Consider the following 16895-nt stretch of genomic DNA (forward strand, 5'->3'; position numbering starts at 1 on the left):
ATATTAATACGATTGTACTACCGTCTCAGAGCTTTCAATACCTTTTTATTGCTGAAAATATATGCTAGCTTATTTAATTGGTTATTTCTGGCAAGATTTATATACATTTATAAGAAAAGTGTGCTCGACTTTTTCGATACCCGATTTACTTTTATTTTACGTATCCACTACGTATAGAACACATTTAGGAAAAGTGTACAATGTCAAGAGCTTTTATTATATTTTTTGGAATGTGATACTTATTAAAGTTTACGTTGTAAGCGCATTATTGAAGTCACGATTTTTGAGTGTTTTTAAGAAGGTAAAAATAATATTTTTAACAAAAACGAATTCATACCCATTCATGGTAGCTGTGTTGAAAGAACTCAAATTTAAACAAAAATATTGAAAACTTGAAAATTTCAAATAACCATTTTGCTTAAATTGCTTGTTACGTGTGATTTTTTCTTTCGTAGACTTTTTGGGGTTATTTTTACTACGAACGTAATTTATGATTACTCTATTACAAATATTCGTAGTAGGATTTTAGTAATTCGAAGTTGAGAATATAAAATTCGTAATTTTCCGAATTACGGAGCTACGAACGAAATTCGTGATAGGATTGAAAGACTTATTAGAATTTAGATAACTAAATCCCCCCCTTTAAAATGTAATTCAATACGCTTTTCATACAAAATTATGCTGACCTGCTTCAATTTAACAGTCTCAAGTGAAACAAAATAATAATATTATTGTAGAAAATAAGTGTTTTCTTGAACTTTAAGTAGAGACAAAAAATCGGTCATTTCGTTACAAACTAAAAATTTGTTTCCAAGTAAAATGATATTTAATAAATGTAAAATTTTGTTATTCTTTATTTATTGTTGTTTCAAAAACATATTAATAACATTATTTTCCTAACCAAGAAAAATTTTCCAAAACAACTGTAATTACTGAATAAATTTAATATTTTAGTTTTTATTGGAGCAAAAAAATATTTTTAAAACTCGTTGAAATAGACCCTGAGTTTGGTAAGGTCTGAATGTTTTCCTAGATGTACATACTTATGCATAGTGGTGTCTATCTATCTATCTATCTATCTACTGAAAAATTCATTAAGCTAGATCGACTATCTAGTTACGAGTTTTTCATATAACTGGAATCAATTTATTAAAATTTCTAAATTTTCATACAACAAACACAGAAAATTCAGAACCAAAAATAACTCGTTTAATTGAGGGTTAAAACAATTCAAACCAAATTGCAATTTCTTATAATCAAAAATTATGATGCCTTACCTGTTCCGCAAAAAATAATAAATTTTCTACAAATTTCATTGAAAATTAAAGAGGGACGCCTAAAACCTTCACATTTTTTTTTTTTTGGATGAGCTAATTTTGAAGTATTTGGTCAACCTAAATAAACAGGTCCAATAAGATTTTGTAATATTCTTGAAAACAAAAAAATTCTTCAAAAATATCCCAAATTTTGAATTTTTTATTTGCCATACTCGAGTTCGTAGACTCCTTTTTTTAAATTTAAATTGTTGACGTTGTACTTAAAGTCCAACATATAGTAAGGTAAAAGTAAATATTGGAAACTAAATTTATATTGTAGAGAGTTTTATTTGATTTCCGTAAAATTAACAAAGGAATAAAATTCGGAATGTATTCAGACTAAACCCATCACATTTTCAATTTGAGTAAGATGAACAAAAATATTATCCAGGAAATTCTTTGAACTTTAGGTGATATACGAGTATTTCAAAAAATCGAAAATCATAACTTTACGAAACTGCAAAGTTTGTTGAAGATCATCAAATCAATTTTTCATTATAAGGTTTCTTAATTTTCTTAATTGAGTCTTAGTGAGGTTATTATTTACTTTTTTGTTTTTGTTCATAAGCTAATTAATTTTTAATAAAAGGAAAAACGTATATGCTTTTTATATTTGATTTATTGAATTTAAAAATTTTAATTTCGACCAAATCCAACTAAAATGTTGAATTCAATCTGTTAACCGAAATCATTTGTCCTTGGTAATCGGAACAAGTACAACAATATAACTGAAGTTCTGTTACTTTAGAAGTTTAATAAGCTTTCGCAGAAACTTAATTCGACATGTACGAAAGTTGCTGCTTTGTGGGAGCGGTTGTAGCCATTCATCATACATTCATTAGCAAAAACTTTGTAGTTAACACCATCAAATCCGCACTCTGGAGCATAATTATCAGGGCAAGCAAAAACTTCTCCATCAGCAGGTAATTCTTCAATTTGAATATCTCCACATTCACCTTTAAATTGTTCAATGAAATGTTCACCTCTTTGACAATTTGAGGCTTTCAATTGACATTCACTAGCAAAAGTTTGGAAAGTTTTGCCATTGCTAGCACAAACTGGTGCATAAATATATGGGCAAATCATTGGGCAATCAGCTTTCGGTGCAACAGGAACGGCTTTTGTTTCACATTGGCCGGCAAAAGTTTTAACAAAGTGCTCATCATTTTCACAATTAAATGCTTGTAATTGGCATTCATTGCTAAATGTTTGTTCAGTTTTTCCGTTGAAAGCACATACTGGAGCATAGATTGCTGGGCAGACTTTGAGGCAATTTTTCTTTGGTTCAGCAACTGGAACTGCACATTCACCCATGAATGTTGCAACAAAGTGTTCGTTGTTTTGGCAATTGAAGGCCTGTAATTCACATTCATTGCTGAATGTATGTTGAGTTTTCCCATTGAAAGCACAAATTGGAAGATAATTCAATGGACAGATCATTGGGCAATCTTTTTTTGGGGAAACAGATAATGGAACTGGATTTTCACATAAAGAGAATGGAATTTGTTTCCAGTTATGACCGTCACATTTGTGTTCTCCTTCTAACAAGCACAAATTATCAAAAACTTTATAAGTTTGTCCATCAGATCCGCATACTGGAGCATAGATGCGTGGGCATATTACCACACAATCTTCTTTTATTTCTTTTGGTCCTTCACATAGTTCCATAGCAGCGACTTTCCATTCATGATTGTCGAGACAGTCAAAATTTTTCATTTCACATTCATTATTGAAGATTTTATATTGTTGTCCGTTAGTTCCACAAACTGGTTTGTACATTTTATTACAAGGTCTTGCACAGTTGTGTGTCTTTTCTTCATCTACAGATGCAAATTCAATACATTCTGTGAAAGGTGTTGCGGACCATTCTGTAAAGCAAAAAAGTGTTCAATAAATTTTAAACATTTAAAACCTAACTTTTCTTAACTTACTCTTTCCATCTTTACAATGAGCATTTTCTAAACCACACATATTTGGGAAAACTTCATGAGTAAATCCATTGAATCCACAAACTGGGTTATATTCAAAAGTGCATGGTTTTTCACATTCGGTATTTAATGCAATTTGGGTTGGTTCAGTTTTGCATTCATCCATACGTGTTTGTTGCCAGATTTTATTGTCATTGCAATGTTCATTGTTTAACATGCAGGGGTTTGCGAATACTTTGCTTTCTTCACCATTAGTTCCACAAACTGGATTGTATTCTCTAGTGCATGGCTTTTCACAGTTTTTGAAAGCAGCTGGGTGTGGCACACAGTTGAAAAGACTTGCTTCAACAAAATGTTTATCGGTTCCACATTCAGCGTTATGCATATCACAGATGTTACTGAAGAAACGGTAATGTTTACCATCAAAGGCACAAATTGGATTATATTCCATTGTGCATGGTCTAACACAGTCATCAATATCTGCAGAGACGGCACGTGTGTCATCTAAGCATGGAGCTAAAGATTTTGTTTGAGTCCATACTAAAATATATAAGAAAAAAAAATTAAATCTTTCATAACATTTGTCAGAAAGAAGAAAAAAATATACTTACAGAACTCATGTTCACAGTTGAAAACATCCATCATACACGGATTATCGAATAAACGATATTCCTTACCATTTGTGGCACAAACTTGATTAAATTCAAGTGTGCATGCTTTTGGACAATCACGAGCCGAAACTGTGAAAGTACCGAAAGCTAACAAAATAGCTACAGCGACTAAAGATTTGCCTGAATACATGTTGATTGATTAGTCAAACACAAGGGATTTTCTTTCAAAGCAAAACTGCTACTGATTTTGTTTTTCACTGGGATGTGTGAACTTGACACATTTGTCACAACTATGGTGTAGTCAACTCTCATCATGATATTTATACTAAAATTTTTTTTCTGGAAACCATATTTCTTTTTCTTGTTTTCCTTTTGCACTTATTCTCAATTGATAAGAATATGGGTAAGATAATAGTCCTTAACAAGTTATCTATATTAATCGGTAGTTACAAAATAAGTGCCATTTAAATACATGAAGAATTATGCTTGTTTGATAATTTGTAGTCTTTTTTTTTTCAAATTAATTTTTTAGTTTAGTCGATAAGATTACAACAAAAATCAGAGTTACTTATTATTTTTTGTTTTGTTATTTGATTAAAAAGCGATTAGATACATTGATTGATGTGATTAAATTTGAAATCTTCAAGTGATCAAGTGCTTAATGGACAATTATACAATGTATTTACCTTAGGGTTATGTTTTTGAAATGAGTGTCTGCTCGATTATAAACTATACAAATTTGCAAAATCATTATATTGTAAAAATTAAAAACACAATTGATTTCTGAATGTAAAAATTTTCAGGTTTAAAAAAAATTTAAGAATTCTTAGATGCTTTTCAATGCATTTTTATATACTACATAAATACGAGTATATATATTATATATATATTTATTTATTGTTTGTCCCTTTTTTCGGTTATAGGTTAATACATCCTACCCTAAACCAACTACCCTACAAGAAGCTTTACAATTAAAACAAACAGCAAAACAATTTGAAATGCAATGTCAGGAGCAATTAGACAGACTCCAAGACATTTCCGCATTATCCCATCAAATGTTATGTAAAACTAATGCACCTGATGAATTAGATGCGTTACATTCCCGTTGGATGGCAGTATCTGAAAATGCAAAACAACAAACAATGAAACTAGAAAGATTAGTATCAATATGGCAATCATTCGATAATGAGGCTGCTAAGTTGGAAGATTGGGTTAATAATGGCGAAAGAGAAATTAATAAACAATTATTATCTCTATTAAATACTCCGCATGTAGACAAATTAGAAAAGGAATTAGTTAAATTGAAATCATTTAATAATGAAATATCACAACAACAAGCAAAATTAGTGTCGCTTGGTCAAATGTCGGATCAAATTGGTTTAAATTTAGCTCCGGAAGGTGCAGTAGCAGTCAAAGATCGCGTTAATGCAATGAAAGCAAAATTATCGCAATTGTCTGAAGCAACAAGAGGAAAAATTAATCAAGTTTCAGATTCAATAATTGCAAGGCAAGATTTTAATGCCAAATTGGCCAATTTCTCAAACTGGATGGATCATTTACGTGGCAATATCGCACAAGTTGATGAAATCAATCCAGAACGTGTTGAACCAGCTTTACATGTTATACATGCATTGTTACAAGAACATTCAGATAAAAAACCATATTTTAATGCAATTTACGATGAAGTAAAACAATTAAGTCTAAGTGCTGGACCAGAAGAAGCAGCAATCTTAAATGACTCATATACAACGCTCGTAACAAATTATCAAGATTTAGAAACAGATATGCAACAAAAGAAAGCAGCCCTAGAGAAATGGACTGAATTATTAGGTTGGAAAAATGAAACTGAGAATCATTTAAATCACTTAAAACTTCAATTGGAAAAACCAAGCCCACAAGAACTTGAAATAATTATCAATGAAATTGATGATGTTGCTAAATCTTTAGTATATTGGAAAAACCAGGCTAGGCAAATTGATGACAATCCAGCTGTACAATTGAAAGATTCTTTAACGAGAAAACCTCTTAGTGCAACGCTTATTGTCAACGATTTAGAAAACAAACTAGATAATCTAAAAATTAAATCTCAAAATCAGAAATCACAGTTGGCACAAATGAATGAACGCAAGAATAAATTCCAAACTTTGGAAGAACAATTCCAGAGAGAATTGAAAGTTAATTCTGACCACTTTAAAAACATATTAAGTCAAAAACCCAATATCGAAAACATAGATAAATTAATTGCTGATTTAATTCTCTTAAATGATTCTGTCCAAAGACAAGGTGATTTAAAAGCTAAAATTCATGATGAAGGTTCACTTTTAATGCGTGAAGATATTGCTAGTATGCCAGCAATACAAGAAGCTCTTTTAATTATTGATAAAAATTATGAAACTTTGCAATTGGATGTTAACGATCGCATTCAAAATTACCAGTTGATTAGTCAAGCTTTGAAAGAGTATGCTGACGTGAAAGATAAATTTGATAAGGAAATTCAAAAAACTGAAGATTTGTATTCTAAAATTCCAGCTCAACCTAGAGACGAAATGGAACTTCAGAAGGCAACCGAATTGACGAAAAAATCGATGGAACAAGTCCGTAAATCTAAGGCAAACTTAGATGAATTGGATCGTAAAGCAAATCATATTGCAAAATTATTCGATTCAATTAATGAAATTACTCCCAACGAAATAACATCCAGTCTTGAAGCAGCCAAAAAAAGATGGCAAGATATTCATGATAAAACTTCCAAAAATGTACATCAATATGAAACGGAAGCAATTATTTGGAGCCAAATAGATGATGCCAAGAGTGAACTAATCCCATGGCTTTCCGAAACAAATCAATCTTTATGTGATGCAGCTGATAATACAATAGAAATAGAATTTGGTCCAATGCGACTAAATAAATATAGGTCAGAATTACCGTCATATTCTACACTTAAAGACAATATTTTACAAAAATCCAAAGAACTAATTCAGATAAATAATGGAGCTGAAATACCTGCATTAAGTCAATTGAGTAGTTTACTTCAAGACCAATTCAGGGAAGTGGAGCAAAATGCTCAACGCTTAGAAAACATTGCTGCCACTTTCAATGAACAGGAACAAACTTTAAGACAAAAAATCAAAAATGCTGGCGAAAATGTAAATAAAATTCGTGAAGTTCTTATTAAATGTGATGATATGTCCGGTGATAATAATAAGATAATGGAAAGACTTCAAAACTGTCGCGCTATTAAAGAACAACTGGAAAATGTTGGAAATGATATCGAAAATTTACGAATTCGAGTTGATGAAATGAAATCTTTATACCCAACATTCTCTGAATCATTAATACCAAAAGAAATGATTAATGTTGAAAAGCGCTTTGAAGTTGTAGATCAATTTGCTAACAAAGTAGAAGGTTCCTTATTACAATTTCTTCGTAAATATCATACTGATAAAGTTGCAGCATTGAAGCGTCAATTAGCAATTCAAAAAGAAAAAGTTACTTGGTGTGAACCAGAGTCTTCTAGTGACAAATATAATTTAGATGTCAAACGATCTGCTCTACAAGAAGCAGAAAAGTCGATTGCTGATTGTGAAGCCAAGCGCGTTGAAATTGTGAACTCACTGAATTTGCTTGAAAAGGTTGAAACTCCTCAAGTTATACAGCCTTTAAAAGCAGAAGTCGAAAATATTAACAAGGAAATGGACAATTTAAAGGAAAATTGCAAGAAAATTAAACGCATTTTAGAGGAAAATGTTGACCTTTGGAATCAATATGAAACAATTAATGAAGAAATTTCTCAATGGTTAAGAGATCTCGAAGGAAAAATCAAACAAGAAACCAGCAATCAAATCAATATCGCTCATATTCCACAAAAATTACAAGAATTAGCACTTTTAGGTAAGAATATTAGTGATCACAAACCAAAGGTTGATCAACTCGAAAAATGCTCCAAACAATTGATTGAAAAGAATCCTGAAGCAAGAATCGGCCAATTCGTTAATCATTTATTACAAAGATATCAAGCATGTGCTAAAACTTTAGCCAATTATATGGATCGTGTTGAAAATGCTCAAAAGGCTAGTGAAAACTTTAATAAAGCTGTTAAAGACTGTTCAGATTGGTTAGCTGATACAAAAGTTGAATTTATTGAACTATCACGTATGGGATCACCTGGTTCATCTCAAGCTACAGCCCAGCAATTGAAAACAATTAAAGACTTTATTAAGACATTCGATAATGGACAAATGCTTCTTAATGAAGCGGTTGATATCGGGGAAGCCTTATATCCAATGGTTACTCCTGAAAATCGTGAAAAAATTCGTGCTGAATTAAGAAAACTTCGTGAAGAATTTGATTATTTACGCGATGAAGGCAATGCATTACTACAACAAACTGAGGCTGTTCTTATACAAAAAACCTCTGTTGAAGAAAGTTATACTCAAGTCTCACATTGGTTAAGTGAATCTAAGGCTAAAATTCCAGAATCATCAGAATTATATCCAACATTGGCTGCTAAAAAACAAGCTTTACAAAATTACAAAATACAGCAACAAGAAATCAATTTACATAAGAATGCTCTTAAACAGTTACAAGAAAAAGCCTCAAATCTCGATGACGACGAAAGTGAGCAGAAAGCTGCTGATTCTATCCAAGAATATGAGATTTTGGGGAAACGTGTCACAGAACGCATTGGCACTGTTCAAAATCAAGTAATGAATCATGAAACATATGATCAAATTTTGGAAAAAGCTCAAGATTGGTTGCATACATTGAAATCTGAAGCTATAGATATTCTTGATGAAACGACATTTGAAAAGGAAGGGGCAGAGGAAAAATTAATGATTGTAGAGAATTTAATACAACAAAAACCAGAAGGTGATTCTATATTTGATACTTGCCAAAAACAATTAAAAATTGTATTGGAGCAAACTCATAAAAATGGGCATCCTGCTTTACTGAAAAGTTTTCAAGAGCCGAAGAAATCGTGGGATGATTTTATGGCATTATGTGAAGATTCATTAGTAAAATTAAGGCAGCTTTGTAGTAAATGGGACGAATTTGAAACAGTTATTGATGGTATTGATATGTGGATGCGAAATATAGAAAGCGTTGTGAAAGATCAAAGTCTTAAAAACACAGCTGATGCCAAAGTCGCACATTTAAAAGTTCTTCAAGATATGAATAAAGAGATTGCTGATCGCGCTCCGGCTATTAATAATCTAATGGAGCAAGGCCGTGAAATTGAAGGTGAAACTGATCTAAATTTGAAGCTATCTAGAATTAATACGCGTTACCAAACTCTCAGAAATTCATGTAAGGAAGCAATTAATCGCTATGAGGTTTATGCTAAGGACCATAAAGCATTTAACACGGAATATGAAACATTTTGTAAAGAATTGCAAGCTAATGTTGAGGAATTAGCTAAAAATAATGAAATAGCTGGTGATTTAGATTTATTGCAACAACGACAAAATAAAATACGTGAAATGTCAGATAAACGTGTAAGTGATTCAACCGCCTTTGAAGCGTTAGTTGACCGTGGAGAAAAATTATATGCTCACACAAGTCCAGATGGTCGAGAAATTATAAGACAACAGTTACGAAACTTGCGTACGGCATGGGATAATTATACCGATGATTTGAATTCTGCTGGACAAAAACTTGATCACTGTTTATTACAATTTGGAGATTTCACGATGGCTCAGGAACAACTAACAAAATGGTTAAAAGATGTTGAGAAAGCTATGCAATCTCATACAGAATTAAAGACAACTTTACAAGAAAAACGAGCCCAGTTGCAAAATCATAAAATGATGCACCAAGAGATCATAACCCACAATGTATTAGTCGACAATGTTTGCGATAAAGCTCAATCATTAGTTGATCAAACTAAAGATACATCATTGAATGTGTACTTGCAATCTATTAAACAATTATTCCAGAATATTGTTAAGAAATCGCAAGAATTACTTGGTAATTTAGAAGATTGCGTTCAAGTACATAGTGATTTAAATAACATGCTTACTTCTGCCAAATCCTGGATATCAAGTGAAAAAGCCCAACTTTTAGATTGTGATGATACCTTCGGAGAAAAATCAGACATAAAACGTAAATTGGAGAAATTAGAGCAATTAGCTGGAAATAAATCAAATGGTCAGAAGATTATAAATGAAATAAAAGAACAATTTGAAAAAGTTAAAAAAGGAACTTCACCTAGAGGTAACGAAGTTTTAAGTAAGGAAATTGAGGAGCTTGAAACTACAATTAAGAGTCACTTTGACGATTTGGAAGGTATTGAAGGAAAACAAAAAGATGTACTTAATCAATGGAATAAATTTGAAAAACAACTTGATGAGTTAACTAAATGGTGCCGTTCAGCTGAATCAGTATTCCGTGAACAGCAACTGCAGTCAACTCTTGAAGAAAAAACCGCTCAACTTGAAAAATACAAAAAACAGCGTGACGAAATAATGCAAAAAGAAAAAGAAATAGATGCATTTGTAGATAGCGCTCATAATTTGCTTAACAGCAGTGGCGCTGATCGTATTAAAACATTAATTTCGCAAATAACAAATCGTTACCAACTGCTTCAAGTGTTAAGCAAAGAAGTTGTTAACCACTGGCAAAATCTTGTTGAAGATCATCAAAATTACAAAGACAAACTTAATGAAGTTGATTTATGGCTTGGGCAAATTGAAAATAATTTGCGGAAAGCGCTTAGTGATGAACAAACCGCAAATATTTTGCAAGTTCTTCTTTCTGATAAAGAGCAAGCCGAAGGACTTTTGGCTAACTTGAATTCTTTAGGCGAACGGGCTTTGCCTGAAACATCAACTCAAGGACGTGAAAAAATTCGTCAAGAACTTCGTGATATTCGTGATCGTTGGGATCGTTTGGAAGAAGGTATTAAAAGTTTACAGAAAAGACAAGAAGCTCAAACTATGCAATTGTCAAGTTACCAAGATATGTTTACGCAAATTTTGCAATGGCTTGATACAACTGAGAAAGCTCTTCAGAATGAATGTTCAAGTACTTGGACTTCAACACAAGAAATACGTTCCAAAATATTTAAATATAAGAGTACAATGCAAGATATTAACTCACACAAACGTATTATAGAAGCTCTTAACGAAAAAGCTAATTTACTTATAGAAAATGCTAATACCGTCCCAGCCAATACTAATGAAATACAAAAAAATATGAATGATGTAAATAACCGATATGATAGCGCAGTTGAACACTGCAATAAATTATTAAGTCAATTAGAAGAAGCTCTTGATGTTTATCAAACCTTCAATGATTTACAGAAAGCTCAACAAGACTATCAAAAGAACTTATGGGATCGTTTAACAGGTTATTCAGATTACTCTGGTAATAAAGTTGCACTTCAAGCTCGTTTAAATAAGGTCGAAGAAATTCAAGATTCGTTACCCGAAGGTGCTAACAAATTACAGAACCTTTCCGCACACATTAATACCAACGCTCATATTCTCCCACCGCGATCAAGAGAAGCCATGTCACGCGATTTAGCTAATTTAAATGCTGACTTCGAAAAATTCGCAGTTGCTTTATCCGACGTAAAAAGCGGTCTTGAAAACCGTTTACAACAGTGGAATGATTATGAACAAAACTTGGATCGTTTAATCAGTTGGCTAACCGAAGCTGAAAATAGTTTAAAGAACTATGGTCCAAAATCAACCTTAGAAGAAAAACAGGAACAGTTTGTAAAATTCCAGAACTTAATGCAGGTCTTACGTCAAAATGAAGCTGAATTTGATAAAATGAAAGACGAAACCTCCGAGTTAATTCAAAGTAGTGGAGAGACTCGTATTACTGTTAATGTACAACAAGTCACATCCAGATTTCAATCCATTCAGACGACTACAAGAGAAATATTGAAAAAATGTGAACAAGCAGTACAAGATCATCAACAATTCAATGAAAAATATAAGCAATGTGCTGATTGGATTGCAACTGCACAAATAAAATATCAAGTTTGCAGCGATCTAAGTACAATTGGATCAAGAGAAGATTTACTTAAAAAGCAGGCTGCTATTCAAGAATTACAAGCTCAGCAACCATCAGCTGCCTTGCTTCTTAATAATACCGTAGAATGTGGTGAGAAATGTTATCCAACAACCGCACCAGAAGGTCGTGAAACTATCCGCAATCAATTAGAGGAACTTCAACAAACATTTGATCAACTGTTTGATTATATCACAAGTGCTTCCAGATCAATCCAGGACAAAATGTCTAAATGGTCAGGTTTTGATGAAATTGCTGAAAATTTACAAAAATGGTTGCAATCTATCGAAAAACAATTACCCTCTGAAATAGAGTTAAAAACAACTTTAGATGAAAAACGTTCAAAATTACAGAACTACAGAGATGTTTTAAATGACATGCAAAACCATCAGCCAGAACTGGTTAACTTAAAAGATATTGCTGATAATCTGCCCGAAAAAACTGATTATGTTGATCAAAAGCTTAAAAACTTAACCGACCAATTTAATAAACTATTGAGTCGTGCCCAAAAATATGTCGAGAGATATGAAGCTATCGTTAGCGATCATCAAATGTATTGCAAAGCCGTTTTAGATACTCAAGAGTTTATTGAAGCTACACATAATACTGTTGATTTGTGGAGTGACTTAGACTTAGAACAAGTATCTTTACACACAAATTTGGAAAGATTGAAAAATCTTCAAAAAACACTGATCGATGAGCTCCCACGAGTTTCTCAAGTACGTGCTCTTGGTGAAAAAGTTATTCCAGGAACAGTTGAAGCTGGTCATATGAACATTAAATCACAAATTGATAACACTCAACAAGAGTGGGAGAGTCTATTGTCGTCTATAACTTCTGCTATTGATGCTATCAATAGTCGACTTCAACAATGGTCTGAATATGAAAGTCTCAAGGATCAATGCTTGGCTTGGATTAGAGATACAGATAATAAACTACATGCCATCGACTTAAAACCCAATTTGTCAGAGAAGAAGTCCCAACTTGAAACTCTAAAAGCCTTGCAAGGAGAAGTTAGGGCTAAAGAACTAGAAATTGATACAGTATCCGAAAAAGGTCAAGCTTTGCACAAGGGTCCTTCAAGCACAAGAACAGGAAATGTTTCCGAAATCGTACTCAAATATCAACAATTATCACATAAAGTAAAAGAGTTGAATAATAGGTGGGCTCAATATGTAGCTAGTCACCAAGAGTTTGATGGTCAAATCCAAGATTGCATTCAATGGATGGATAATATAAAACAAAAACTTGATTTCTGTTCTGATTTGAACACATCCAACGAAAAAGATTTAGAAGCGAAGCTTACAACAATTCAAGATTTAATTTTACAAAAAGATGACGGAACCCTTAAAATTCAAGCTTTAGTTGAGTTGGCCCAAACTGTTTTAGCTAATACAGCCCCAGCAGGTCACGAGCATATAAACAAACAATTAGCTAAACTTCAAGAAAATTGGTCAAATCTGGTTTTGAAAATGAACGATATTAAGTTAAGCCTTGATGATTCAATAAGTCAATTAGATGGTTACATGGATCAAGTGCAAGGTATTAAGAAAACAATTGATTGGCTAGAAAAAATGTTAAAAGAACTTTCTGAATTCCAAACTACAATGTCTGAAAAGAGATCTCAACTAGACCGTATAAGAAGTGTCGAAGAAAAAGTGCGTGTCGAAAAAATTGATGTAGATACATTAAGAGCACAAGCTAGAGAAATGCGAGGTCAACAAAGCCAAGCTGCTTTCCAATCTCAAAAATTATTAGATCGTTTTGATGAATTAGCTGATCGGACAAAAAAATTACTTGCTGAACGTGAAGAACAATATCGTGATCATAGATTATACAAAGAAGCATATGATGATTTGGTAAGTTGGATTAGCCGTGCTCGCGAAAAGTTCCCGTCTCTAAAACAAAGTAATTTGAGTGATAAATTAGCTATTGAGCAAGCAGTCCAAGCTACTGAAGGTTTATTAAACAAACAAGCTCAAGGTGAGCTTTTAGTTGAACATTTGGTTCACACCGGTGAGGTTGTTTTGGCAAGTACAAGTCCACAGGGTCAAGAAATTATCCGAAATGATATTCGATCACTTCGCGAAAGCTTCGAAAACCTTTTCAGAGAAATTATTCAACAAAAAGAGCAACTTGAAGTTACAATGTTGCAATGGCGTGACTATAAGGAAGAATACGAACGCCTTATGGAATGGCTTAAACAAATTGAAATCATGGTTAAAAATCACAAGTTGAATGTGAGAAATATTCCAGAAAAACAAAAACAAGTTGATGAAATGCGAGATATTTGTAAACGTTTGGAGACTGGAAAACGTGACATTGATAAATTTAATCAAAATGCTGCTGGTCTTTTGAAGTCACACTTGGATACTTATGTTAACAATCAGTTAAGAGTTTTGAACTCAATGTATCAAGTACAAGTAAACATGGCAAAAGACGTTTTGAAAAAAGTTGAAACAAATTTAGATCAACACAAAGAGTTTGAAAATAATTTGCAAACTGCTCATGCTTGGATAGGAAATGCTAAAGAAATTATTCGAGAAAGTAGTGAACCATCAAATTCCAAAGAAATACTTCAAGGACGCCTTGCCAAAATTCAAGATTTAATTCGTAATCGTGAAGAAGGTCAAAACCTGGTTAATTTAACTATTAATAACGGCGAAAAGGTACTACGTAATACGCATTCAGACGGCCGGGACATTGTTAATACTCAAATGAAAGAGCTTCAAACTGATTGGGACCGATTAGTTAAAAAATTGTCTACTGCTAAAGTTCATTTGGAGACTGCACTATTGCAATGGGCCGATTATTCTTCAAGTTACGATCAATTACAGCAATGGATTCAAGATCGTGAAGCTAAACTACAAGAAGTTCAAGAACAAAAAATTGTTAAAGCTAAAGGCCAACCTGGTTTAAGCTCCGGCTTGAACGAGCGTAGAGCTAATTTGAGACAAACAAATAATATTGTCCAAGACATTGTTTCTTTTGAACCTATGATTCAATCAGTTACTTCTAAAGCTTCTGATTTACAACAAGGGGCACCAGCAACAGAAATTTCTAGCAAATACGAAAACTTAACAAAACAAGCTAAAGAAATATACGACAAGCAAAAGAATACTGTTGAGCATTACCAAGCTCTTATTGACGCTGGTAACGAATTTGCTGTATGGCTGCGTAACTCTAAAGAACGACTAAGTAAATGTGCTGAACCAACCGGCGACAAGGAAGCGTTAGCAAGTAAAACTCATCAGTTAAAAATACTTGAAAGTGAAGTTCCAGAAGGTCGCAAAAAACTGGATGCCGCCTTACAGCAAGGGGAAATCGCTTGTCGTACTGCTGAACCAGAAGATAAAGAAATTATTGAGGAAGAAGTTGCCCTATTACAAGAAGAATTTGATAACTATCTAGAAGCTCTTAAGAAAGCTAAAGAATATTTAGAAGTTGGTATTGTAAAGTGGACAGATTATCAAGATCAATATAATGAAGCACTGGACTGGCTTAATAAGACAGAAGCTTTGGTGCAATCGTACAATAAGTTACAAGATAGTTTAACCCAAAAGAAAAACGTATTAGAAGAATTCCAAGGCCATTTGCAAACATTATTTGATTGGCAAAAGGAATTGGATCGCTTGAATGTCAAAGCTCAAATTTTATTGGAAACTTGTGCTGATACAAGAATTTCAAATGCTATAACCCAATTGACTACAAAATATAACGCTTTACTCACTATGGCAAAGGAAGTAATGCGTCGTTTAGAAATGCACTACCAAGAACACCAACAACATCATTCTTTGTATGAAGAATGCCAAGCATGGATTGAAAAAACTCGTGAAAAATTGGCAGAATGCCGTGTCATACCCAGTACACTTAATGAAATTCAAATCAAATTAAACACAGTTAAGAATTTGCGTCAAGGTTTCGAACAAGGGCAAAATAAACTACGTTATTTGTTAGAACTTAAAGAAAAGGTAATTATGAATACAGAGATCAATGGTGCTGCCAAAATACAAGAAGATAGTGAATTATTAAAACAAGATTTCGAAAAGTTATTAGGTGAAATGAATGACATTAAATTGGCATTAACCAATCGTGCTGCACAATTGGAAGAAATCTCTAAAGTTTATAAAATCCTTATTGAATGGTTAGAAGAAGTTGAACCAAATGTTAAAGATAGTGCAGATTTTTTGAATGACTTAAGTGAAAAACGTGCTGCATTAGAAAAATATCGTGGCATACAACGTGATATCAATTCTCATAGTGACATTGTTGAGAAAATAAATCAACGTTTAAATGAAGATAAAAGCCTAGATCGTAGTGACTTTGCGGATGGCCTTAATCGTTTTGATCGTATTCAAGAACTAGTAGGTAAACAAATTGAAAACTTAGAGAATCAAGTTAATAATCATGACAAGTATAAACAAGCTTATAATGAAATTAATGATTGGTTAAGACGTGTACGTATTGAAATTGAAACTTGTTCAGATTCACATGGTGAAAAAGATAGTCTTCTCGAAAAATTAAATAAATTACGTGATATAGACGCTAATATGAGCGACGGTGAAAAATTATTACAAAATTGTGAAAACTTAAGCAAAACTGTAATTGACACCAGCGGAAATGAAGGGAAAGATACTGTAAGACAAGAAATTAAACATTTGAAATCGGAATGGGATCATTTACAAGCTATGTCACGTGAAGCTCAAAATAATTTGGAAACATGCTTATCAGCATGGAACAATTTCCTAAGTAAATATAGTAGAATAAACCAATGGATACTAGATATGACCAAACGAGTACAACTAGCTACCGAATCTGACAATAAGAACCCAGATGATTTAGAAAAGGCTAAGGTAAGATTTTTATTATTACGTAATTATTAACTTTTTTTTTAATAGATAAGAGTAATACAAAATTCATCGCGATTTACAATTACAAAATAAACATTAAAATAAAACATTACAACCAATCATAAAGAAGCTCGTCTTTCGTCTACATTCAAAATAATTTTATCAAAATGC

At 32.6% G+C, this 16895-nt stretch overlaps 2 protein-coding genes across 18 annotated transcripts in view; one reads left to right on the top strand and one right to left on the bottom strand.

Moving 5' to 3' along the window:
- LOC129608558 (muscle-specific protein 300 kDa) overlaps nucleotides 1-16895 on the top strand; it is a 257736-nt gene that overhangs the window by 106637 nt on the left and 134204 nt on the right. For all 17 annotated transcript variants that reach the window (XM_055520156.1, XM_055520158.1, XM_055520151.1 and 14 more), the window contains one exon: nucleotides 4779-16727. In XM_055520156.1, coding sequence (XP_055376131.1) covers nucleotides 4779-16727 — 11949 coding nt within the window. The remainder of the gene's footprint in view (nucleotides 1-4778; nucleotides 16728-16895) is intronic.
- On the bottom strand, nucleotides 1916-4153 carry LOC129608561 (ovoinhibitor-like). Its single transcript, XM_055520163.1, has 3 exons — nucleotides 3856-4153; nucleotides 3248-3784; nucleotides 1916-3184 (listed from the first exon to the last, which is right to left on the bottom strand). The coding sequence occupies exons 1-3, from the start codon at nucleotides 4043-4045 to the stop codon at nucleotides 2061-2063; spliced, it is 1851 nt and encodes a 616-aa protein (XP_055376138.1). The 5' UTR covers nucleotides 4046-4153; the 3' UTR covers nucleotides 1916-2060.

Source organism: Condylostylus longicornis, unplaced genomic scaffold, assembly GCF_029603195.1.
Source record: "Condylostylus longicornis isolate FDR11 unplaced genomic scaffold, ASM2960319v2 ptg000031l, whole genome shotgun sequence".
Classification (NCBI taxonomy): Eukaryota; Metazoa; Arthropoda; class Insecta; order Diptera; family Dolichopodidae; genus Condylostylus; species Condylostylus longicornis.